The 25,631-nt window shown below is 49.4% G+C and overlaps 1 protein-coding gene across 1 annotated transcript; it reads right to left on the reverse strand.

Annotated features, from left to right (window-relative positions):
* Positions 1-4,379: 4,379 nt before the first annotated feature.
* Positions 4,380-6,779, reverse strand: RD3 (retinal degeneration 3, GUCY2D regulator). The gene is made up of 2 exons (XM_033197372.1): positions 6,484-6,779; positions 4,380-4,671 (listed from the first exon to the last, which is right to left on the reverse strand). Exons 1-2 carry the CDS (start codon positions 6,777-6,779, stop codon positions 4,380-4,382), a joined length of 588 nt encoding a protein of 195 aa, XP_033053263.1.
* Between the last annotated feature and the right edge of the window lie 18,852 nt (positions 6,780-25,631).

Consider the following 25,631-nt stretch of genomic DNA (forward strand, 5'->3'; position numbering starts at 1 on the left):
AAAATAAAAATAATTTGTCTATGAATAAATTTTGAAGTAACATTGTGTTTTGTTGGGAGACCATATGAATATTAAGACATAGACTGAAATTTAACTATGTGATGAACAATGGCATCAAAAATAGACGAACTTTTTTTCATTATCTGCTATTGGAATTCTTAAGATTTCCCCTGAGTTATTTTGATAAATGTTAGTGTTTTGTTCCTACATGGCAAGAAAAAGGGAGAAGGTTTTAGGTTGCTATTTGCAAGCACGCCCTAGAAAATAACACATATGATGTGACAAGGATTTTCATCAAATGAAAAGTCAGATTATATATATTGTCACTATCAATTTTTTTTTTTTTTTTTTGAGACGGAGTCTGGCTGTGTCACCCAGCTGGAGTGCAGTGGTGCCATCTCAGCTCACTGCAACCTCCACCTCCTGGGTTCAAGCAATTCTCCTGCCTCAGCCTCCCGAGTAGCTGGGATTACAGACATGTGTCTTCATGCCCAGATAATTTTTGTATTTTTAGTAGAGATGGGGTTTCACCATATTGGCCAGGCTGGTCTCAAACTCCTGACTTCATATGATCTGCCCCCCATGGCCTCTCAAAGTGCTGGGATTACAGGCGTGAGCCACCGTGCCTGGCCCACTATCAATTTTTAACATTACTTTTCAAAGTACGAGGGAATCTTGGTTCCAACTGTGGAAGAATTTTAATCAAATAACATGACAAGGATCTGAGTAAAGAGCATCATTAGGCTAATTTGCAGAATTTTTATCATTTGTGTTCAGTCATTAGCTTATTGCATGTTAACATGAGTGTTCCATAAGCACTCTATCTTTAAACAATGCTTCATTATGGAATTACATAATACTATATGACCACTGTAAAACAAGCTGCAAATAAAATATAATAAAATAGCAACAACGGCCGGGCACGGTGGCTCAAGCCTGTAATCCCAGCACTTTGGGAGGCTGAGACGGGCGGATCACGAGGTCAGGAGATCGAGACCATCCTGGCTAACACGGTGAAACCCTGTCTCTACTAAAAATACAAAAAACTAGCCGGGCGAGGTGGCGGCGCCTGTAGTCCCAGCTACTCGGGAGGCTGAGGCAGGAGAATGGCGTGAACCCAGGAGGCGGAGCTTGCAGTGAGCTGAGATCTGGCCACTGCACTCCAGCCTGGGTGACAGAGCGAGACTCCGTCTAAAAAAAATAAAATAAAATAACAACAACAACAAAAATAAAACAAACTGCAACTTTCTTCTCAATGTATGGGACTTGATTAGATCCTTGTTCAAAGGAATAAACGGCAAGAATCATTTCTTGGGAACAGGGAAATGTGAATATGGACAGGGCATTAGGTAATATTAAAGAATTACTGTTAATTTTGTTACGAGTGATAATGGTAGTATAGTTATACAGGAAGACGTTCTTATTCTTATGCAGTGCATACTGAAGTATTCAGGGGTTAAGTGTCACAACATCTTGGGATTTATCTTAAAATACTCCACACACAAAAATGAAGAAAATATGGCCAAATGTTAGTAACTATTAAACTTTCATGATAGATATATGGGGCTTCTTAAACTTTTCCCTCTACATTTTTGTGTTTGAAGATTTTCATAGTCAAGTTAAAAAAAATATGTTGTCACCAAGTAATACAAGCCTCCCTCCCACGCCCTCTAGTGGCTAGTGGTGTTGAGCTGGGTGCAAACAGGCTGGCTGCCGCAGTCTTGAACACACTCAACCTGTTCCCTCCAAAATACCACCAGCCACTCATCAGATACTTACAAGGACACTCTCAAACTTTTTGTTCTTTTGTTGTGGTTATTGAATTTTTAAAAATATGAATGGAAGCAGACCTCATTAGTCCCTTTAACAACCTGAATCCAGAGGAACAACTTCTGGACCCACATGAATTTGAGAGCCACCAGCTGAGATTGCCTGTAGTAGGACAACCAGTGTCTGAGGAGGCTGGTGGGTTCTGTCCACATGCCTGTGGCTGGAAGAGAAGGTTTTCATTGGCAGCCAGTTACTTAAGCTTAACAAAGAACACCACATTGAAAGCGTTGGCAGCCAGTTACTTAAGCTTAACAAAGAACACCACATTGAAAGCGTAAGGTCTTCCTTCTCTTTGGGGAGAATAGGTACATGTAAGGTGACAGGGAAGGAGAAAAATAGACATTCTCTTATCCAGCCTCCTTTGAATCTCTCTCCAGGTTAACCACTTCCTCTAAAACATTTGCTGACCCACATCCAGGGCACCGAGAAAGCCCACCGTGTGGAGGCCTTTTTCTAATTCTCCCCCAACACTTTTGCCCCTACCAGCTGAGCAGTCTGCTTACCAACGGTCACTTCTGCTTGTTCCAAAACGTTTATGCCAGTTGTTATTATTGTTATGATTAAAGTGCAAACCAAGAAAACGTAAGTGTAGAACTCCCACCAGACAAAACATATAGGTCACAGAAAAGCACAGCTTGGACCTACATCAAAAGTTTGGTGGCCAGGCACAGTGGCTCATGCCTGTAATCCCAGCACTTTGGGAGGCCACGGCGAGTGGATCACGAGGTCAGGAGTTTGAGACCAGTCTGGGCAACATAGTGAAGCCCCATCTCTAATAAAAATACAAAAATTAGCTGGGCGTGATGGTACGCGCCTGTAGTCCCAGCTACTCAGGAGGCTGAGGCAGGAGAATCTCTTGAACCTGGGAGGCAGAGGTTGTGGTGAGCCAAGATCACGCCACTGCACTGCAGCCTGGGCAACGGAGTGAGACTCAGTCTCAAAAAAATAAATAAATAAATAAAATAAAAATAAAAAAAGTTTGGCAATCAAGTGAACTTTTTTATGTCTTCAAATAAAATATGTAAGATGTTTAAGATACATATTTTAAGTGATTCTCACATCTACCAATTATATTAATAAGCCAATCAACTGTTTCTTCTTGATAGTGTTGGATCAGAGGTTTTCCACCATCCTATGATTCTCTGTCCAAATTCAAGTGAAAATCCAAAAAAACTTCAAAAGGGAAGTTCAAAACCAAATCATTCAAAAAAACTTTTTTTCCCTGAGGGAATACACAGCTTTCCACCGCCCCCCCCCCCCCCGCCCCCGTTGATTATATCTCCTCCTAGCATTTTATTTAGGCTACTATTAAGGTTCACTTGCATTTTCTGCATGTGCACTGGTAGTTGAGGGTAGACACTTTCCCCACCCATCCCCCTCACACCCCACTTCAACCCCAGAGTGTGTGGGAAGGCCTCCTGGCCTTCCAGATTTTCCACGGGTGATCCACACATTGGGTAATCCACACACCCATCATCAAGGCCTAACCATGTTACAAAATGGAAGGACAATTAAGTCGGCAGGAAGCTCTTCTAGAACATTTCACTCAGCTGCCTCAAGGTCAGTCAGGGGTTTGGGCATCACTTTCTGGAGAAAGCCACAGAGCAGGTGTGACCAGCTGCAGAAAGGGACACCCTGGAATTGAGAAGCCTGGGCTTTTTAGAGGAGCATCTGAAGACCTTGGAGCTTAACCTCTGGAAGAAGCTGTTTGGGGCTGGCCACAGACCATGTGATGACATTGTGGCTGGGGTAATGTGTAACCTACCTCCACCCCTAGCTACACTTCTTGGAGAGCAGCTTAGATTCTCATCCCAGTGCCAAGGTAAGAGATGGATCAGGCCACAGGTAGGTAGAGATGTAGCCTTTGGATCTGTCCCTTCATAGCCCAGGATTCCAAACTCAGGAACAGACACTATTTTTGCAGGAACAATCTCACTGTTCATGAGCAGCTGGCTGCAGTTAAAGGCAAAACAAGTGTCCCTCTTTGAGCCTCAAGTTCCACATTTACTAGCTGAAAAGAGTGGATCTAATTGTCTCTCTGGTCCCTTCCAGCTGTGCCTGCCCATAAGGCTGTGACCTGTCTGCAGTGGTGAGCTCAGCCAGTCACTAGCAAGAATGGATACCATCCAACAGGTCCCTTAGCATTGGGGATGGGGGTAGGGGAGTGAATGGGACATCCCTGAAATTGGGGTGAGAATCTAAGTCTTGCAAAAAGGCAGGGCAACTGTCCCCTTTTAGACAGAAGCAGGAGATAAGGATGGGGCAATGGTCTGTCTTTCAAAACCTTGAATCTGTCAGTTAGGGAAGGGGCTGCTCCCGCAGACTCGCGCAGGAGAGGGCGAGGGCGGTGCCGCTCTACGATCTAACTCGGCTTTGTGGCCAGAGGAGGAAGATGGAGCTTCATTTTATAGCAGCGTCTTGGGATGCGGCCGCCTCCTGGGTCTCCTCTTCAGGGCTAGGTGAGGAGGTTCCAGGGCCCGGCGCTCAGGTCACCGGCCTATCATTCCCCCTGCAGACGGCTCCGCTCCGGGGCAGGGGAGCGGCCGTGGTCAGTTGGCTTTGGGCGCCCGGAATTCGGGCATGCTCCAGGACCGCAGTGGCGGCGGCACGTCCCGCTCCACGTCCTCGGAGATGGTCCTGATGTCGCTGGCGAAGGGGGAGATGCGCGCGCGGGTCTTGAAGGTGGCCAGGCTGCCGCGGGGCCGCAGGCTCCACTGGCGCGTCAGCTTGTGGGCCTCCTCTTCCTGCTTCATCCTCTCCAGGACCTCCTGCAGCACGGAGCGGAAAATCTGGGACACCTCCTGCACCTCGGGTTCCTGCTCCGCCAGCAGCTGCCGGAACCTGGGCGGGAGGGGAGGGCGCTGGGGTCATTCATCCACAACAGCGGGCCTGGCACCCCGGGGCGTCTAACCCCGAGGGGCTGCCCGTGCATCCTCGTGGCCAGTTAGTCCACTCTACCCTGCTCCTGAAGCGAATCAGGAACCACCCCACGTTGCTACTGATTCAACTAATCCTGAGTTCAAATCTCAGCTCTGCCACTTCTGGCCTCCGTTGGCCTCAGCCTCCTCATCTGTAATCTGAGATGACAGCTGCCTTTTTGTGAGCTATAATGAGCTAAGGTATGTAAAGATCCTGACACTTACCTAAGGTTGTTGATGATACAGCATTAAGGGGAACCCTTTGCAGTGGCAGCCTTACTGATGGGAGGCCTTCTGGCTAACCCTCTCCTGTCTCTTCTCCACCCCCTGGCCAGCATGATCTTTCTGAAACCTCTATCTGATTATGTCACTGCCCCTGTGATATTCCTTTCAGGTGCGCTGCTTGCCATGCACGGGGGTCCCCTGATACTTCCCTGGAAGACTCTGCACATCAGCTGGGAAGAATCACTGTGGCCCCGACATGTCCCAGGTTCTCCCAAGGCGCTGTGTGGTTTCCCAAGCTGTTTACTCTGCCTAGGCTATCTTTGCTTAGAGCTCACAAGTTAATGTTAGCAAGTCTATTTAATACCAGGTTTCCTCCACCAGATTGAGAGTCAGGACTTCTCAGCAGTAACATGAGACCGGAAATGAGGCAGGACAATCATGACCTGCATGCACTCGGTCTTCCCCCTCACTTTTGAGGTTTCATTTGCCAGTCCAGGTGCCCTTTTCAGCAGCTCCACCCCATGACCCACCCCTGTCCCCAGGTGCTTCTGGAATAGATACACTTTGGGAGGCTTCTGCAGTCCAGATTCAGAAAGCTGGGGGAGGGTAAGGTTCTCCACCTCGAGGAAAAAAGGGGAGGGGTGGTAAAAGCTCTACAGAAACCAAGGAGTGTGGACGGGGCTGAAGAAGGTGAATGGGGCTGAAGGAGAGGAGCTTTTAAAGAGAATTTCAAAAAAAAAGGTGTACAATAAATGCATATGTTGGTTAAAGGGATGGGTGAGGGAAGATTTGGGGAGACTAACAGGAATTTTAAGATGTTTTATTGTGGATTTATATTCCTTTACAAAGAGAAATGTAGATAAAGAACTTGAGTTATTTTGAAATTACTCGATGGTTCTTTGAGAACAGCACCGATCCTTCTGAGACAGGACCATGTGGTCACAGCTTCGGTAGGATTACATTTAAATTCAAGGAACACTGTTGCACCCAAGCTCTAAATGTGCATTGCCCCAGAATTCTGTCTGAACCCTTCCTACACACACACACACACACACACACTCACACACACACACTCATCTGTGGGCAGACTAGCATGAAAGCTAACATAAGCTAGGATAATTAAGAATCTGATTTTGGAGAAATGTCTGGGAAAACTTCTCCAAGAAGGTAATATTGAAGGTAAACTGACGAAAGAAAAGAAGCCAGGTAAGTTAAAATCCAGGACAATAACAATCTGGGCAGGGAGAAGAGAAAACTCAAGGGTATTGTGTTCTCTTGAATCAAAACTCACACGCCTCCAGGAGCTGCCTCCTGCCTCCTGCTGGACCCCCAACCCTAGCCCAGCGTTTCATGGTCTCTTTCAGATTCCTTTTCCCCTCTTGCTCCTTCTAACAGATAACTAGGTCATCCAGGCTCCCTGGCTCTAGTCCTGGTGGCTTCAGGCCCCTGCCACTGCAGCCACCTTTCCTAGAGCCTGCAGCCCAGCAGGGATCCCCATCCCAGTGCTCACCTGAGGATGGCAGGCCCACAATAGGATGGGTGGATCTTAACGCAGACATCCTCCAGCTGCAGCCGCTCACTGGGGCTGAGGTCATAGGTGGGCCGGGGTGTGCTGGCCAGCCAGCTGTAGTCCACACCGGTGCAGACCTTCCTGACCGCAGTGCTGCGCTCCCGCTGCTGCCTCTCAGCCTCTCGCATCTGCCCGGTTAGCTCCATCATAAGTGTCTCCAGCACCATCTCAGCAGGGCTCCTGGAGGACAGTCGGGATGGGGCCTCGTTCCACCGAAGCCATGAGATGAGAGACATAGCCCCTGGCCCTGCTGAGACAGGACAGGTGTGCATCTTTGCTGGGCCCCTCTGTTAGTTAGGGTGGGGAACCTGGGAACCCAAGGGGGAGAGAGGAGAGCTGGGACCCAGGGGAAAAGACCTGCTCTGCCCTAACAGCTGAGTGGCCTCAAGTAGGTGGCTTAATTTCCCTGAGCAATCATTTTTAATTCTGTAAGACAAGATAGGGCTGTTGTGCCGGGCGTGGTGGCTCATGCCTATAATCCCAGCACTTTGGGAGGCTGAGGCTGGCGGATCACGAGGTCAGGAGATCAAGACCATCCTGGCTAACACAGTGAAATCCCATCTCTACTAAAAATACAAAAAATTAGCCGGGCGAGGTGGCGGGCGCCTGTAGTCCCAGCTACTCTGGAGGCTGAGGCAGGAGAATGGCGTGAACCCAGGAGACAGAGCTTGCAGTGAGCCGAGATCGTGCCACAGCACTCCAGCCTGGGCGACAGAGTGAGACTCTATTTCAAAAAAACAAAAACAAAAAACACAGGGCTGTTGTGAGAAGTAGCTGTGAATAAACTTTGTACACTGTAGGCATCACATAAAAGTAAGAGACTCTTGTGGTTATGATCCTTAAAGCATCTCCAGGATTGTGTCCAGAGAAAGGGCCTCCTGAATCCCCACTGACTCCCAACAAAGCAGGAAACATATGGATTATGGCTGAGCACAAGCTTCCCCTATGATTTAAGGGGAACACACACACACACACTCACACACTCACACACACACACTCAGAACAGATACATCCTATGTCAGTGTACCAGGAAAACACCCTCAGTTTTTAAATGCCTCCAGCCTATTGACAAAAGACACTTAGAATTCTATGGGGTTGGCCAGCCGTGGTGGCTCACGCCTATAATCTCAACACTTTGGGAGGTCAAGGCGGGCAGATCACCTGAGGTCAGGAGTTCAAGACAAGCCTGACCAACGTGGAGAAACCCTGTCTCTATTAAAAATACAAAATTAGCCAGGCGTGGTGGCACATGCCTGTAATCCCAGCTACTCGGGAGGCTGAGGCAGGAGAATTGCCTGGACCCGGGAGGTGGAGGTTGCAGTGAGCTGAGATCATGCCATTGCACTTCAGCATGGGCAATAAGAGCAAAACTCTGTCTCAAAAAAAAAAAAAAAAGAACTGTATGGGATTAACATTAACCTGATAAAAACCAACTTATCCACCATTCATTCATTCATTCAGCATTAATCAAGCACTGTGTACATATCTGTGGAGGGACATAAATACGAAAGGATGCCAGGATCCTGCTCTCCAGGAGAGGCAATATTTGTTGAGTAAACGCTGCAAGATCAATGGAGAGAGGGAACTCTGCTGGTGAAGCACAGAGTCAGCACTGATGTGGGAGGGGAAGCAGTGACCCTAAACGGTGAAAGGAGCCAGAGTGGGCTGAGAAGTGAGTGCGAGCTTCAGACACGTGGGCTGATGGAGAAGGGGTCCCAGGTGGAGGCAGGATCTGGCCATAGAACAAGGTGAGACAGCTGGAGGTATGACAGCAGTGAGCCTAACTCATCATGGAGCCCCCACACGGGCCTGCTCAATACAAGTTTGGTGAAGGACAGACTGAGTAGATGAATGAATGAATGAATGAATGGGTGAATGAGCTACTCCATAACCTGTCAGATGTAGTCTGTGATTCTGACCACAGTGAAGGGAAATGACATTCCCCAGCTAAAGCGTGAAGGGGGTCTTCAAGGTGCCCCACTTCCCCTTTCTGCACCTTTCTCCTTCCAAGCAGTTCCCCCTTCCATGCACCAATGATCCCATTTCTGCTTAGACCCTCCATATGCAGAGAAAAGAGGTCAGATGAACTCAGTCCCAACGTCATGGTGATGAGGGAGATGTCACCTCCCTAGGACACTTGCATTTTTAGGCCACCTGCTGTGGGAAGTCAGGGACCCCAAATGGAGGGACTGGCTGAAGCCGTGGCAGAAGAACATAAATTGTGAAGATTTCATGGACATTTATTAGTTCCCCAAATTAATACTTTTATAATTTCTTACACCTGTCTTTACAGTAATCTCTGAACATAATTTGTGAAGATTTCATGGACACTTATCACTTCCCCAATCAATACCCTTGTGTTTCCTATGCCTATCTTTACTTTAGTCTCTTAATCCCGTCATCTTTTTTTTTGAGATGGAGTCTGGCTCTGTTGCCCAGGCTGGAGTGCAGTGGCCGGATCTCAGCTCACTGCAAGCTCCGCCTCCCAGGTTCATGCCATTCTCCTGCCTCAGCCTCCCGAGTAGCTGGGACTACAGGCACCCGCCACCTCGCCCAGCTAGTTTCTTGTATTTTTCAGTAGAGACAGGGTTTCACCGTGTTAGCCAGGATGGTCTCAATCTCCTGACCCCGTGATCCACCCGTCTCGGCCTCCCAAAGTGCTGGGATTACAGGCTTGAGCCACCGCGCCCAGCCAATCCCATCATCTTAAGCTGAGGAGGATGAATGTTGCCTCGGGACCCTGTGATTTTACCAACTGCACAAATTGTTTGTAGAGCATATGTGTTTGAACAATATGAAATCTGGGCATCTTAAAAAAAGAACAGGATAACAGCGATGTTCAGGGAACAAGAGAGGTAACTTTGAACTGGCCGCCGGTGAGCCGGAGAGAACAGAGCTATATTTCTCCTCTTTCATAAGCAAATAGGAGAAATATCGCCGAATTCTTTTTCTCAGCAAGGAACATCCCTGAGAAAGAGAATGAGCCCTGAAGGTAGGCCTATAGATGGCCCTTTTTAAGGCATCCCATCTTTTATGGTTGAAGCCGAGGGGGTGAAATAAGCCCCGGTCTCCTGTAGCGCTCCCAGGCTTACCAGGTGGAAGAAAATTCCCGCCTAATGAATTTTGGTCAGACAAGTTGTCTGCTCTCAAACCCTGTTTCCTGATAAGACGTTATCAATGACAATGCGTGCCCGAAACTTCATTAGCCATTTTAATTTCACCTCATCCAGTGGTCCTGTGATCTCGCCCTGCCTCCATTTGCTTTGTGATATTTTATTACCTTGTGAAGTATGTGATCTCTGTGACCCACACCCTATTCGTGCACTCCCTCCCCTTTTGAAAATCCCTGATAAAAATTTGCTAGTTTTGTGGCTCGGGAAACATCACGGATCCTGCCGATATGTGATGTCTCACCCGGACACCCAGCTTTAAATTTCTCTCTCTTGTGCTCTTTCCCTTTATTTCTCAACCCAGCCAAGACACTTAGGAAATAGGAAAGAACCCACGTTAAACATCGGGAGCGGGTTCTCCCGATAGCCACCTTCCCACCACCCTGCACCCCGGTGCTTAATCCAGAGAAATAAATTGTTAAGGTAAATAATCAGACACAAAGGAGAATATTATGATTGGGTAGCAGCAGCCTTCTGGAAGGCCACACCTAAATCCCTACTTAAGATGGAGATTTGAAGACCAACTCCTTTAGCAACCAACAGAATTAAGAAATCTGAAAACAGGCCAGGCATGATGGCTGATGCCTGTAATCCCAGCACTTTGGGAGGCGGAGGAGAGTGGATCACTTGAAGCCAGGAGTTCAAGACCATCCTGGCCAACACGGTGAAACCCCGTCTCTACTAAAAATACAAAAATTATCTGGGCATGGTGGCACACGCCTGTAGTCCCAGCTACTCAGGAGGCTGAGGCAGGAGAATCACTTGAACTGGGGAGGCGGAGGTTTTGGTGAGCCGAGATGGCGCCACTGCATTCCAGCCTGGGTGACAGAGCAAGACTCCAACTCAAAAAGAAAAAAAAAAAAAAAACCCAGAAATCTGAAAACTTTCATTCTCCACTCAACATAAGCCTATCACCAATGGAGGCTTCAGATTACACAGCTGACCCCTTCCTGGGAGGGTGGGACGAAAGGACGAACAATTAGACCCTACTCCTGGGGTCAGTAGCAGCTAGGATGTTTACTTCTTAGCTCTTACCTGCTGTATGTGCCCAGAATAAAGAGGTTAGGCAGTACTGTATGTACTGGGGGTACTGGGAAGTGGGAGTGCAGGAGTGGAGGTGTTATGGCCAGAGGGCCATGAGCATCAGGAGCCTCGCCTAAGGCTAAAGGATTCCATCAGTTCAGGCACAAGGACTGCAACTGTAACTGAATGTGTCACTTTCCCTGGAGGGTTTGTGTTTTTCAAAGTATATGGGTTAAGTTGATGCTTAGCACCAAAAGAGTGAATGGCGTAGCTGCTGAAGAGTACTACAAGCATGCGGAGTCCCTCATTCCTGCAAGGGCTACTGAATGTGCTAGGCTATTGCACAGCTCCATGCCTTTGTCATATTCCTCCCTCTGCCTGAAATGCCTGCCCATTCTCGTGGAGACCAGGTCTAGGGTCAGCACCCTCAGAAGGTTTTCTTGACCTTCCCACCTCCCAGGTAGATGGGGCCACTCTCTACCTTGTCCCCTGAATGCACTCTGCACAGGTGTTTTTCAGAGCTCAGGAGCACTTTACGGAACATGACTGCCTATCTCCCCTGACCCCGGGTGTGGTATGTGGGCAGGGCCTGTGCCCTATTCCCCTTTCCATTCCTGGTGCTGGACACATAGTCAGTAGGCACTTAATAAATAGCAAATGAATGAATGAATGAGTGCCAGAACAAAGGAACGAATAAATGATGGAGAAGCTATAACAGCTGGATCAAGGAACAAGCCCCACAGACCTGACCTGACCTGACCCTGAACAAGAAGGCATTTTTCAAAGCTCCTTAGGGAGCTTTTTTTCTCCTTAATCTGAGTTTACATTTGAGCGGAAAGAAGATTGCAAGAGAGTGGCTTGGCAAAAGAGGGTTCTCCTTGTGGCCGGGAGATATGTGAGAGAAGAAATGGGAGACACTGAAGATAACTTTTGCCTCCAGGGCAAATAGACCTCAGAATATCCATGCCATGGCCACATAAGCTAGCAAACTATTAAATAAAGCATGTTGCGTTTCCTTCCTTGTCAACTATACCTTCCTAACAACGTGGAGGGTGAGATTCAGACAGCATTCTTGGACTCCTCAGAGTTCTTTTCTGGCACATGGAGGTGGGTTGGGACAGCTCCCAGCCCTCAGCCAGCCTCCCTCTCTTCCCACCTCCGTTTCATCCCACATGGTAAGGGGCCTTGCAAACACGTGTGGGGACACCCCAGCTTTCACCTCCAAGACCCAGCCAGACCCCCGCAACCAGCCACCTCTTTGCCACCCTCTGACTTAGGGTTTCTCACTGGCAGTGCCATCTGCCCTGCTCAGTGGCCCCTTCTCTGGGGAAGTAGGTGGGCGACTATCTGGCAGGGAATTCTGATTTAGGTCTCTAAGCCTGATCTCGAAGGGAAGTGCCCACAGGGTGGCATGTCTACTGGGTCCCCAGACACCTCACCTCGAGGCAGAGTAAGACCAGAAGCAAGCCCGAGTACAGTCTGGGGTGCGGCCTGTATGGGGTCCTGCTTCGCTGGGCTTAAGTCTCCCGACCGGAGCTGGCCGCTAGAAAAGGTGCTTTGTCACCCTCATCCCCCAACTCCAGATGGCAGGGGCTGAGTGGGGTGATCCCACCTGAGTCCTGAATTTTGTGGGCTCTGAGCCTCTTTGGCCAAGGTGTAGGGTCTCACAGGGGAGGAGGGTGTTCTGAGTCACCTCCTCCCCATCCCCTCACTCCCCGCAACTCTGGCCAGGAATGGAAGCTTTGGCAGAGACAAGATTTCTGCTGGTGCTATTTCTGTCCCTGGTGCCAGCTGCTCCCCCAGAAGGCTCTTCAGTGGGTCCGATTAAGTTCTTAAGGGCAAAGGAGGGAGGGAGAGACAGAGGAGGAAAAACAGACACAGAGAGGCAGGTGGGCAGGCTAGACAGACTCCAGAGGGTGCCGCCTTATCCCAGGGTATGCCCAGAACCTGAACCTCGGCTGAGACTGGGAAGGACGTGGTGCCTGGGGGAAGTCTGTTAAACAACAGCAAGAGCAACCTTCGCTGAGTATCTGGCACAATTTTCTACACCGCCTGGCTCCAGATTCACCACGGTGGCAGAGCCAACTCCTCAGTGTAAGCCCCAAGGCCCCCGCACTTGGCTCACCACCTGGCGAGTGGCAGCGCCATGGTGACTTCAGAGTCTTCCCGTGATGAATGGTTCCTACTCAGTCAATGGCACTTATAACCAGCCTCAAACACACGAACACTGATTGAATCCTTGTTTTAAAAAATTAGGATAGGCCAGGCACGATGTCTCATGCCCATAATCCCAGTACTTTGGGAGGCTTGAGTTCAGGAGTTCGAGACCAGCCTGGGCAACATGGTGAAACTCCATCTCTACCAAAAATATAAAAAATTAGCCAGGCGATGTGGCACGTGCTTGTAGTCCCAACTACTCGGGAGGCTGAGGTGGGAGGATAACTTGAGCCTGGGAGGTAGTGGTTGCAGTGAGTTGAGATCGCGCCACTGCACTTCAGCCTGAGTGATAGAGTGAGACGAGACCCCCATCTCAAAAAAAAAAAAAAAAAAGGAGGAGACACCCTTTATCAAGTTAGGAAAGATCCCCTTCTTTATATTTAAAAGAAGAAATTGCTGGGTGTGGTGGCTCACACCTATAATCCCAGCACTTTGGGAGGCCAAGGTGGGTGGATCACCTCAGGTCAGGAGTTTGAGACCAGCCTGGGCAACACAGTGAAACCCCATCTCTAATAAAAATACAAAAATTGCCGGGAGTGGTGGTGGGCGCCTGTAATCTCAGCTACTCGGGAGGCTGAGGTGGAAGAATTGCTTGAACCTGGGAGGCAGAGGTCGCAGTGAGCCAAGATCGCACCACTGCATTCCAGCCTGGGTGACAGAGAGAGACTCTGACTCAAACAAAACAAAATTAGGATAACTGAGGAAATTTGAATATGAGCTGGATGTTAGAAAATGATCCATGGGGCCAGGTACGGTGGCTCACGCCTGTAATCCCAGCACTTTAGGAGGCCGAGGCGGGTGGATCACCAGTGGTCAGGAATTCCAGACCAGCCTGGCCAACATGGTGAAACCCCATCTCTACTAATAATACAAAAATCAGCCAGGAGTGATGGTGCACGCCTGTAATCCCGGCTACTTGGGAGGCTGAGGCAGGAGAATGGTTTGAACCCAGGAGGCCAAGGTTGCCGTGAGCCGAGGGTGCAGCATTGCGCTCCAGCCTGGGTGACAAGAGCGAAACTCTGTCTCCAAAACGAGAAAAGAAAAAAAAAAACGATCCGTGGAATACTGGCCAATAGCTCAATCTCAATCTTAGGAGGTGCTGAAGTGTTTACGAGTGTCTACAATATCTTAGATTCAAATAGTTCAGAAAACGTTACATAAATATGTGTACACACACCCCATAAACAGGGTGTTGGGGCTCAGAAACTAATATCCCAAGATATGGCATTGGATATGCTGAGCTGAAGAAGCCTCCTGGTCTCTCTGGCCCTCCCCACGGCCACTGTCTCTTCCAAAGCCCTTTGTCTGCCTAAGATCCAGATCCACCAAAGGAAACAATGTTTTTTTTCCTCCCTTAAGACTGAGAATGAGCCCTCACCTGAACAGACCCTCTCACAGGATAATGTACAAGTTCATTTTTGATCCCTGCCCCATTCATTCTCCCTAGTAATCCTCTCACCAGAACTGCTCTTCTTCCCCTCCCATAACTTGCTTTGCCAGGGTGGTAGGTATATAAGCTTCCGAACCCCAGTGTGGGTGAGCAGTTCCTCTGTGATTCTCCCCATGTATGCATTCGTGATAAATGTGCACGCCTTTTCTCCAATTAATCAGCCTTTCTTGAGGTGATTTTTAAGTGAACCTTCACAGGGCCAAGCCCTTGGCCCCTACAAGGGCAAATATGGCAAAATATTAGCAATTGTTGTATCTGGGGAATACTGATGGATATTTATTGCATTTTTCTGCATGTTTATGCATATTCACAGTTTAAAAGTTGGAAAAACTCTACCTCAAAACTCACTTGTTCAGGAAGCCTTCCTGATTCACTCCACCTGACGGCCTGCGTGGTTCCTCAGGACTCCTCCTTGCACTTCCTATTCTGCTCATTTCTGCTGCTGTGCCTTTCTCCACCCACCAGCCTGGGCATCGAGGTCTTGCACAGTGGCGTGTGCGGGGAGGGCCTAGGGCCTGGAGACTGAAGCGCAGGGCTGAGTTCTCATCTGGTCACTCCCTCAGCAAACACAGGGGGAGTGTGTGACCTGCCTGTCGCTGTGCTAGGTGCTGGGACTCCCTCAAGGAGTGTACACTCAAGAGAGGGAGGAAAACAAGCAGACAGGCAATTGCGATGCCGCAAAAGGCACAGCTCTCCTGAATGGGAGGGGACTCCTGGGCCTCAGCTGTATAATTAGCGCAGGGTGTGCCCAGGAAGTACCTGCCCACTATTCTCTGCATAATCGCTACAGCTCATTAACCAGTGAGGCCTTAGTTTCTGCATTTATAAAATGGTGTTCAGACGCCAGCTCAGCCCACTCCACAGGGTTCCTCTGAGACTCGGGTGGGAGACAATATATGAAAACATTTGGTAAACTATAAAAATCCTGTGCAGTGATCAGGGGTTGTAATTCTTATGACACAATCAGGTGGCTAAAAAGTTCACCTGGAGGCTGCGCATGGTGGCTCACGACTGTAATTCCAGCACTTTGGGAGGCTGAGGCAGGCAGATCACTTGAGGCCAGGAATTTGAGACCAGCCTGGCCAATATGGTGAAACCCCATCTCTACTAAAAATACAAAAATTAGCCAGGTGTGGCGGCGGGTGCCTGTAATCCAGCTACTCAGGAGGCTGAGGCATGAGAATTGCTTGAACCCGGGAGGTGGAGGCTGCAGTGAGCCAAGATGGTGCCACTGCACTCCAGCCTAGGCGACAAAACAAGACTCTGTCAAAAAAAAAAAAAAAAAAAACCCACCTGGAAAGAGGTCTTAAAGGCTCTGTAGAGAGGAGACAGATGACCAAATCCAATGATGACACAAAACGAGAAGAAAAGAAATGAAAGCCAGCTAGGAGCATGGGCTGGGCCCTGCTTGTTAAGACCCCTATCCACCTTGGGGTCCTCGGTAAGAATCTTTGGGCTGCGTTTCCCTCCTTTGTCTGGGAGCCAGCGTGGGGACAGAGTTGCTGCTGTTCATTGACACATACAGGCCTTCTGTTCCCTCTCCCCATATTCCCTCCACAGAGTCTGGGGCCTGGGGTCCAGTACCCTCCCCACTCTCACCCCCACTCACCACCTCCACTGCTTTTGACCTCAGATACATGCTGGGCAGCCTGGCTGCACCCCCACTCCGCCTCTACTTGATCACCAGCTCAGGTGGAGCAGGCTGGGCTTGGGGAGACAGCGCAGCCTTCAGCAGAGAAAACCTGAATTCAGTTCCTACGCCCTTCCCCTCCCACGTAGCTGCCTGTGTTCAAGTCACCTTCATGGCCCCAAGCCTCAGTTTCCCCAGTCTATAAGGGAATAATAAAGGTACCTACTTCAAGTTACTGTGAAAATCAAATGAGGTCATGTCTGTGTAAATGTTTTATTTTTATAAACTAACAATGAGCTGGGTCACCTAGATCAGTGGCTATCATTGTCGCTTAGTACAGATTCTTACCCTGGGGTCCTAGGGAAAATTCAGAGATTTATGAACTTGGGTGGGGAAAAAAGTCATCTTTATTTTCACTAACCTTTGACTGAAATGTGGTATTTCCTTTAGTTATGAATGAGGGCCATGGACCACAGTAGTATCAGTAGCCCCGTGGCTTTATCTCCAGCAGAAATCACAGATTTTTCACAAAACGCTTTAAAGTTGTTATTCTTGAATTATCAGGTATGCTCATCGCTGCTATGAAATTGTGGCATTTATTAGACTTGCTACTAGGTTTTATAATCTCACATGTTGATAGGGAAGCACACAGATTACCGTTATCACAGATCGTTTTTTCTGTCTTTTTGATAGCTGCATTTCAGTAGAGCTCATTTCCTTTGTAACCCAGTGAATTTACTTTTATGCATGTAGAAGCATTTTTCTAAGAATGTGTCCACAGGCTTCACAGACTCCCAAAGTGGGCACAAAAAGTAAAGGATCTCCTGGCTTGGTGCAAGCTTGACCCCAACTTTATTCCTGGCCTTCCCCTTCCCTGGCTTCTGGTCACCATGCTGGGAGAACTGAGCCTCCCTGTTTCAAGAGAAGGCCCAGGTGGTGCGGCCTCGGGTTTACAGAGCAGAGCAGATGATAGGGAAGCCCTCGCATGTTCTGTCTCTGCCTTCTGGCGTCACTCACCCACGCCCGTTATCTTCCATTCTCTGATCTTCTCTTTCCTCTTTCCTTTCCCCTTCAATACCTCTTCCACCCCCACACTCTCAGAGCCTTCCTTTCAGCCTATTTTTGAACATCCCTGAGGATAGTGTGTTTTCTGTGCCTCCCTGGGAGGCGCCACTACCAGCTGTGGCTCGTTAGCTGTGCTGGACGAACTCTCCCGTTGTGCCTCAAGGGCAAGAGGAGTCTCTGGTTCCAGTTGGCACTCGGAGGGGGACCAGGGATGTCTCAATGGTGGGAACAATGGGGAGTGTGACCTTGGAGCTAGAAGCAGAGCTCTGACCCCCTGCAGGAGGGATCAGAGTGTCCTCACCTCTAATGAGAACTGAGGCCCTGCGCTGGCCCCAGTCAAACAGTGAGGGGATGCAGACCTTGCCCAGGAAGGCTAATTTCTCAATGCAAAGGGAGCCATGGCCAGGAGACCTGGCCCGGGTCCTCCGCCTCGGAAGCTGAGCTGGGCATCTGCAGGCCAGGGTGAGGGGCTGCCCTGTGTGACCCACCAGGCCCGGGCATGGAGCAGCACCTGAGTCAGGCTGTCCCAGAGCACCGGCTGTTTCACTGCACGGGTAGCCTGGCTCTGCTGACGCCAGACCCTCAGTCTGGGCAGAGACTTCTCAGTGGAGGCAGAGAGTAGGTGCTTCTCTGGCGAATCTTCCTCCCAGCCCTGTGTTTGATAAAGCCCAAGTCCAACTTTACAGATTGCAAATTGACCTTGTTTCTCTTTGATATCATAGAAAAATAACCTGTAATGCACCAAGCCAGGTATGAGTGGGCCTGACCTGTGGATCCTCTGCCCACCTGACAGACATCTGCTTGTTTGTCAGGAACCCCTCAAGATACAACTCCTCCCAGCAGCCAGCCCCTCACTGCCGCCCACCCATGGAGCACTGATCTCAGTCACCAGGGCCTGGCCCAAGGGCCCATCACCACAGCACCTAGCAAACACCTTTCTCACGTTTTTGGTTGTATTTATCTCTCCCCGACCTAGCTATGAACTCTGCAAGGGCAAGAGGTATGTGGGTTGAATCTGTTGCACACGGTAGCACTTGATAAGCGGTTCCTGAATGAATGAGTGAATGGCAGCCAGTCCTCCCCATTCTGGGGCAGAGGTGCAGCCAGGAGAGGGCATGTACACAGGTGTAACTGACCATAGTGGGAGAGGACTGACCCTCATCCCTCAGTTGCAGCTGGACTTTCCTTCTAGGCCTAATCTTCTCCCTGGTGCCCCACCCTGCACCAATCTGCCTGGGCCTGCTCTCCTGGGCATGTTATCGGGGATGCACAGACTGTTCCATGGTCAAGGGCACTGAGACACATCCATCACCCTGGTGCTCTGGGTGCTGCTGCATCCCTAGAGCCTGACTCTGTGCCCTGGACTTGGTAGGGGCTTGAATCACAGTTTGCAAACTGATGCAAGAGTCTCTGATTTGGGTTTCACTTTCCTTCCCCCTGCCTGCGTCCATTCTATAAAGGCAAAAGGGAACCTGCTGGAGCTGGGTCCTCCCCAAGAGGCTTGCAGTTCCAGAACAGGTGGAAGCGATGGCTTCCCACAGGTTTACAAAACAACGAGCAGCCGGGCGTGGTGGCTCAAGCCTGTAATCCCAGCACTTTGGGAGGCCGAGACGGGTGGATCACGAGGTCGGGAGATCGAGACCATCCTGGCTAACACGGTGAAACCCCGTCTCTACTAAAAAATACAAAAAACTAGCCGGGTGAGGTGGCAGGCGCATGTAATCCCAGCTACTCGGGAGGCTGAGGCAGGAGAATGGCGTAAACCCGGGAGGCGGAGCTTGCAGTGAGCTGAGATCGGGCCACTGCACTCCAGCCTGGGCGACAGAGTGAGACTCCGTCTCAAAAAAAAAAAAAACAAAACAAAACAAGGAGCAGGCTATAGCCCCGAGGATGCTGTAGGAACCTCATCGGTTCCAACTCCCGTGGAACTGATGAGGACTAAAGGGGCCTCACTGTGGCCATCTGGGTCCTGGAGGTGGGCAGCTTTCTAGGCTCCCCAGCCTGCCACACCCCCTGAGGCCACCCAACCCAGCTCCAAACCTCGGCCCTAACTTCCAAAGGTGCAGCTGTGCCAGGGTGCGGGTGGGGAAGACTGTCTCCTGGGGAGACCTCCATCTTACCTCTGAGGTCAGCCTCTTGCAGCAGGGGGCCTGCGTTCTGCTTCCCAGTCTAGGAGAAGAGAGTCTCTGGATATTTTCAGGAGAAAAAAAGAAAGTTGAGCAGCCACAGCAGGGCTTCTCTGCTGCTGCCCACTGGACTCAGGATTTTGCTTCTCTTTGTGTCTCTGAGAAGTTTTATGAAGAGAAGAGACAGGAGGAGAGATCCAGCCTGGGCTGTTGTTTGCGGTGTGTGTGTGTGTGTGTGTGTGTGTCCCGTGAGGCTGGAGCCACAGCTTCCCTGATGAACCATGGAGGCGGGCCAGCTCCTGAGCTGTGGTTGCCCTGGAGACCCACCTAAGCCTCTTTGCCTGGAGCAGCATTATCTGTAGAGGGAGTGGCTGATCCGACACAAAAGCCTGAGGCAACCCAGGCCCAGGCGGTGAGGAAGCACTTGTGTCCAGATGGCATTCTGGCCCCTTCCTCCTCCAGCCGGTGCTCATTGTGGCACAAACTGGGCAAGACCATGCTCACCCAACCCTCTGCTGAGCCCTAGTGTACCTGCTGCTGGCAGATGTTTCCAGCTGCCTGGTGGGTGGCTCCTGGATGGAGAGCCCCTCTTTCTATCAGCTCCCTCCTACAGGGAGGGGGTGATTCCGGGTGCTGCGGACAGGGACCTGTGAAGATACAGCCCCGCCTTTGCCCCACCACATCCCTTGCCTGTCTTCTTCTCTGCTTATCGAAATTATTTCCTTCCCTCAAGGCAAGCTCAAGAGCAGACAGTTCTGACTTTCAGAAGGAGGGCTATCCAGAGAGCTTCCCGGCCCTTCTACCATGTGAGGACACTGTGAGAAGATGCCTCCATGAACTAGGAAGTGGGCTCTCAGCAGACACTGAATCTACTACTCTGGCCAGCTAAGGCCAGAGTCACCCAAAGCGTGTAATTGGGAGTCCCCATCTCTGAGCACCCTACCACTATCCTGGCACTTTCCCAAGGGGTGTGGCTTGGAGGTCCAAGGGCAGAAATTCCAGGCGTTTCCACACTGTAGGGGAGGGATCGGGGGGTGACAAGACTTTACCTTCTCTTTAGGAAAGCTGCTGGAGGCAATGAGGAGAAGGGGCCAGGGACCAAGTCACATGCTCATCTGTGCAGCACGTATTTCTAAAGCACCATTCTACAGGGGCACAACGCTAGGAGCTGGCTGAGCCTGGCTCTTCCCTGTCCACACATCCCAGCCACGCCTGTGTGTGCTGGATCAGAAGAGGAGGAGGTGGAAGTCTGGCAGGCAGGTGGGGAGCAGGGACAGCCTTAGGGCCCAGAGTTAAAGGCTTTTATCTCTAGGTAGTACAACTTTAGGTCTACTACTGACCATCCTGTGTTTGAATAAAAACAATTCATCCCTTTTCTATAGCCATGCTTTTGTATCAATATCTCCCCCTCTAATGCACACACGATGAATGCAAATGAGATCATAGAGGCCAATGTCTTGAGCCATCAGAAAGATTTTGTCACAGCAGCTGCCAGATGAGCTTCAGGACTCCTGACCCGGGGACTCCAGGGAACAGGCACACAGACGACCCGATTTATAGCAGTCTCCCTGCCAGAGGAGCCGGCCCCTCTCTTGTATTTTTCAAATGGTACCTGTGATTAGGAGAGAAAGGCACTCCCTGCCCCACGACCCTCCATGACGCCTGCCTTGACACCATAACTCACAGGCCTTGGTGGGTGTGTTGACTGCTTATTTATTCTGATTTGTTCACCTGTGGAGGATTTGTGATTATCCTTGCTGAGTATGAATTTGCTCTGGGGAGAAAAGGTGGCAGTTGTTTTTCTCTTGTTTGGCATGGATAGAAGTTGCTGAAGCATAGATATTCAGCAACCATCAAACACAGAAACACCGGTGGGCCCACAACATTGCCTCATAGATGGAATTTGATTAATAAATTGGAAATGTGGAGTTATGAGGCGATTGCATGCAAGGCTGGATTAAAATCCGCATGGAGATTAGAGAAGAGCCCCGGCTCTCTCTGTGTGTGTGTGTGTGTGGTGTGTGTGTGTGCGCGCGTGCACACGCTCCTCCCGTTCTCTCCTCCCTGGAGTCTTTCCAGGATATTTCAAACCATTTCTAACTACTCAGTCATGCGTTGGGTTTTCCAAGTCCTGCAGAAGGTCTGTGTAGCCCAAATCCCAAATGAAGTTGAATTAAATGGACAGAATATTCATAGATACAGACCAGACTTGCAGTTACCTAGACCTCTTCTCTCTGGGCATCCCTCTTTCTATTCCTGTGGTCACATTTCCTCTCCAGTGCTACGGACTGTGTTATGCCCAGACCGTTTATTCCCCGAAGAAGACCACCAGAGTCCAGAGTCAAAGCCAAGTGGCAAGGATCTTTACTGCAAGTTCGAACTTGGTGCCTCCGTTCCACAACATACAAGAGGGCCCCGAACAATGCGTGCGCTCGCTTTTTATAGCCCGATGTAAATAGGACTTGTAAGGTTACAGAGGAACAAGGGAATTCTTTAGGTTACAGCATTACAATTGGTTAACATATTAAGTTATACATTTAGCGGTGATCTATTGGTTCCCGTGCCTTCAGTAAAACTACAAACAGCTGTGTCGTTATCAGGGATGTTTCCAGGTGGTGTTTTTCTAAAGTTGAGATATATGGTGGGACGTGTTTGTACTGGGCTCAGGAAGTTGAGAGATATGAGAGATATATGTTGTTTGTACTGGGCCCAGGAAATTGAGAGATATATGTTGTTTGTACTGGGCCCAGGACTGAGGAATGTGCCTGATTTCTTTCAACTGAATGTTGTGTTCTCCCCAAAATTCGATCTTGAATCTCCCAAGGTGATGGTTAGGAGGTGGGACCTTTCGGGAGTGATTAGGTCATACGAGGGGAGCCCTCAGGAATGAGATTACTGCCCTTTTGAAATGGTCTCAGAGAGCCTCCCGGCCCTTCCACCATGTGAGGACACTGTGAGAAGATGCCTCCATGAACTAGGAAGTGGGCTCTCAGCAGACACTGAATCTACTGACACCCTGATCTTGGACTTCCCAGCCTCCAGAGCTGTGAGAAATAAATTTCTGTCATTTATAAGCCACCAGTTTATGGTATTCTGTTATAGCAGCCTGGATGGACTCAGACATCAGGTACAGGAAGCAATGTGTCTGACGGCAGGAAAAACGAGAATGCTCCCTTCCCTGCCAGCTGGAGGCATAATGCATTTCTCATCTATTCATTCATTCATTCACCAAGCATTTATTGGCTATCTACTCTGTCTAGACAGCACCTTGACACTCCATTCCCATAGACTTCACTGACCACAGCTTCTTTTCAGTTCTGCCCTGTGGTCTGATGGACTAATGTGAGGGTCTGTGGCAGAAACGGCTAGCTGTCCACCAAGAATCACATTTCTCCTCCAGAGTACGTGAGCATGTAGTAGACATGTTCCTGGGAAGCAGCTGTCCAGCCGGGGGCTTCATTCCCCATCCCCTCTCCCATCTAGTTGGGGCCGTGTGATGATAGGGTGTAGATGGAAGGGACGTGGATCACTTCAAGTGCAGCAGGTAGACACCCCCGTGCAACTGTCCACCTTCCACCTTTCCCCCTTGCTGATTGTCAGCCAGGACTCTGAGGCCCTCGGAGGTAGGGGAGACACAGTTTTGAAGGAGTTTAGGTCCCTAAATCACTTTGTGAAAAGCTGCTCACCCATCATTCATGTTGAACTCTAATGTGTGCAAAAAATCATATGCTTATTGGGTCAAAGCACTGAGGTGGGGTTTCTCTGTAATAGCAGTTGACACCACCCAACTTGCACAAAACCTTGTGAGAAGGGGTGGGTGTGGAAGCGCTCCCCTTTCCTAGGCTCCTGGACATCAGAGTTTTTCCTGACATGTTCATTGCTGGTTTTTTCATCATCACCTTAAAGACATTACTTCATCCCCTGTTGTCTCATGCCTCTGTGCATGGTGCGGAGTCCCCTCCTACCTGGGGAAGTTAACTTATCCCGCAAAGTTTAGCTTCATGGTAACCCCTTTGTGAATTATCCTCTGTCTGCTGCTCCCTCCTCTCCACTCTGAAACCTCATTCATTTTTTTTCTTTTTTTTTTTGAGACAGAGTTTTGCTTTTGTTGCCCAGGCTGGAGTGCAACGACACAATCTCGGCTCACTGCAACCTCCGCCTCCTGGGTTCAAGCAATTCTCCTGCTTCAGCCTCCCAAGTAGCTGAGATTACAGGTGTGTGCCACCACACCCAGCTAATTTTTGTATTTTTAGTAGAGCCAAGGTTTCACCATGTTGGCCAAACTGATCTCAAACTCCTGACCTCAGGAGATCCACTCACCTTGGCCTTCCAAAGTGCTGGGATTACAGGCGTGAGCCACTGTGCCTGGCCTGAAGCCTCATTCTTACTTCTGTACACACAGTTGATCCTCATTACCTACCAAAGTACTGGCAAATTTGCCTACTCATTAAAATTTATTTGTAATCCAAAAATCAATACCCATAGTACTTTTTTTTTTGATGCAGAGTCTGTTGCCCAGGCTGGATGGAGTGCAGTGCTGTGCTCTCAGCTCACTGCAGCCTCTGCCTTCCAGGTTCAAGCGATTCTCCCACTTCAGCCTCCCAAGTAGCTGAAATTACAGGCATGTGCCACCACACCCAGCTAAATTTTTTTTTTTTTTTTTTGAGACGGAGTCTCGCTCTGTTGCCCAGGCTGGAGTGCAGTGGCATGATCTTGGCTCACTGCAAGCTCCGCCGCCTGGGTTCACGCCTTTCTCCTGCCTCAGCCTCTTGAGTAGCTGGGACTATAGGTGCGTGCCACCACGCCCAGCTAATTTTTTTTTTTTTTTTTTGTATTTTTTTAGTAGAGATGGAGTTTCACCTTGTTAGCCAGGATGGTATCCATCTCCTGACCTCGTGATCCGCCCGCCGCCTCAGCCTTCCACAGTGCTGGGATTACAGGCATCAACCACCAGGCCCGGCCTAATTTTTTTGTGTTTTTTCAGTAGAGGTGGGGTTTCACCATGTTGGCCAGGCTGGTCTCAAACTCCTGAGCTCAAGCACTCCCCTGCCTCAGCCTCCCAAAGTGCTGGGATTACAGGTGTGAGCCACTGTACCCGGCCTACTCATAGTATTAGGTTGCTGTAACAATAATTATGGTTTTTCCCATTAAAAGTAATTACTTTTGCACCAACCTAATACTTTTGTGGTCATTCTAGACATGTAGAAAAATGTTAGTGACCTGATGGACTTGTTCCCTGCTGAGCTTGAACAAGACATGCTCTGCCTTCTTGTTTCAGCTCTCACAATCTTAAGTGTCCTTTTCACAGTCTATTTAGTGCCCCACTTTTCATACTTTATGCTTGCTTTTTATTGGTGATTTTAATGTTGAAAATGGCCCCAAGCATAGTGCTGAAGGGCCATCTAATGTTCCTAAGTGCAAGGAGGCAGTGACACACTTTACTACCTGAGTTAGATCAGCTTCCTTCAGGCCTGACTTAGCACTGCTGGCTGTGAATTCAGTGCTAATGAATCAACAATATAGAGTATAAGGTGTCTTTCAATAGAAATGCACATAAAATAAGGTTATGTATTGGTCAGCTGACAAAAATGTCATGACCAGAGGCTTCAGGAACCTCGTCCAGGATGAGGACTGAACCTCACTCTGTATTTCCCCTAGGAGCAATGTTTCCGTGTTTGCTAATTCACAACTTTATAGATAATAACTACTGTGAATAACAAGAATTGGCTGTGCTTCACACCATCTCCTGAGCATTTGACCAGCATCCCTGCAGAAGAAGAGCTCCCCAAGGGCAAGGAGATCAAGCCCCAGCACACGGTAAAAGCTAAGTTCGTGTTTGCTGTACCCACAGAGAACGCAATAGCCAGAGTGACTGGGCTTGGTCTCTGCGTTAAACAAATGCCATAGACTTGCTCTCTGCTCTCCTGAACCTGAAAGAGCCCCAAGAGACATAATGTCACAGGCTCAAGGACCACACACAACAGATGTAAGGAAGGCAGGAATGGACTGTGGGGTGCTGAGGTCACCTAGAAGTCCACGAATGTACATTCCAGGGGAGGTGAGGAGGACATGGGACTATTAGAGGGCGGTGGAGAGCCTGGGTGTTCTCCATCCAGGTCAAAGCAGTAGAGGCTTAAGACAGTCAGAACTTCCCTTCTGCTCAACCTGGAAGTGCTTCTGGGACGAGGTAGAATAATGAGAAATCAATGGGAAGAGGGAGTCAGCCCTGCAATGTTGCATTAGAGCCAAGAAAACCTGAAGCAGCACAAGCTGCACTGGGCCCTTTGGGAGAGGGCTGATGAAGCTGTAGAAGGGGATGTGCTGGGGCCCAGAAAGGAAAGAGACACTATTCGTGGATAATGTGGTAGAAGGCGCAACCCTGTGGGATTAAAAACATGGCTCAGGCA

The sequence above is a fragment of the Trachypithecus francoisi genome, unplaced genomic scaffold (assembly GCF_009764315.1).
Source record: "Trachypithecus francoisi isolate TF-2019V2 unplaced genomic scaffold, Tfra_2.0 Lachesis_group5, whole genome shotgun sequence".
NCBI classification, from domain to species: Eukaryota; Metazoa; Chordata; class Mammalia; order Primates; family Cercopithecidae; genus Trachypithecus; species Trachypithecus francoisi.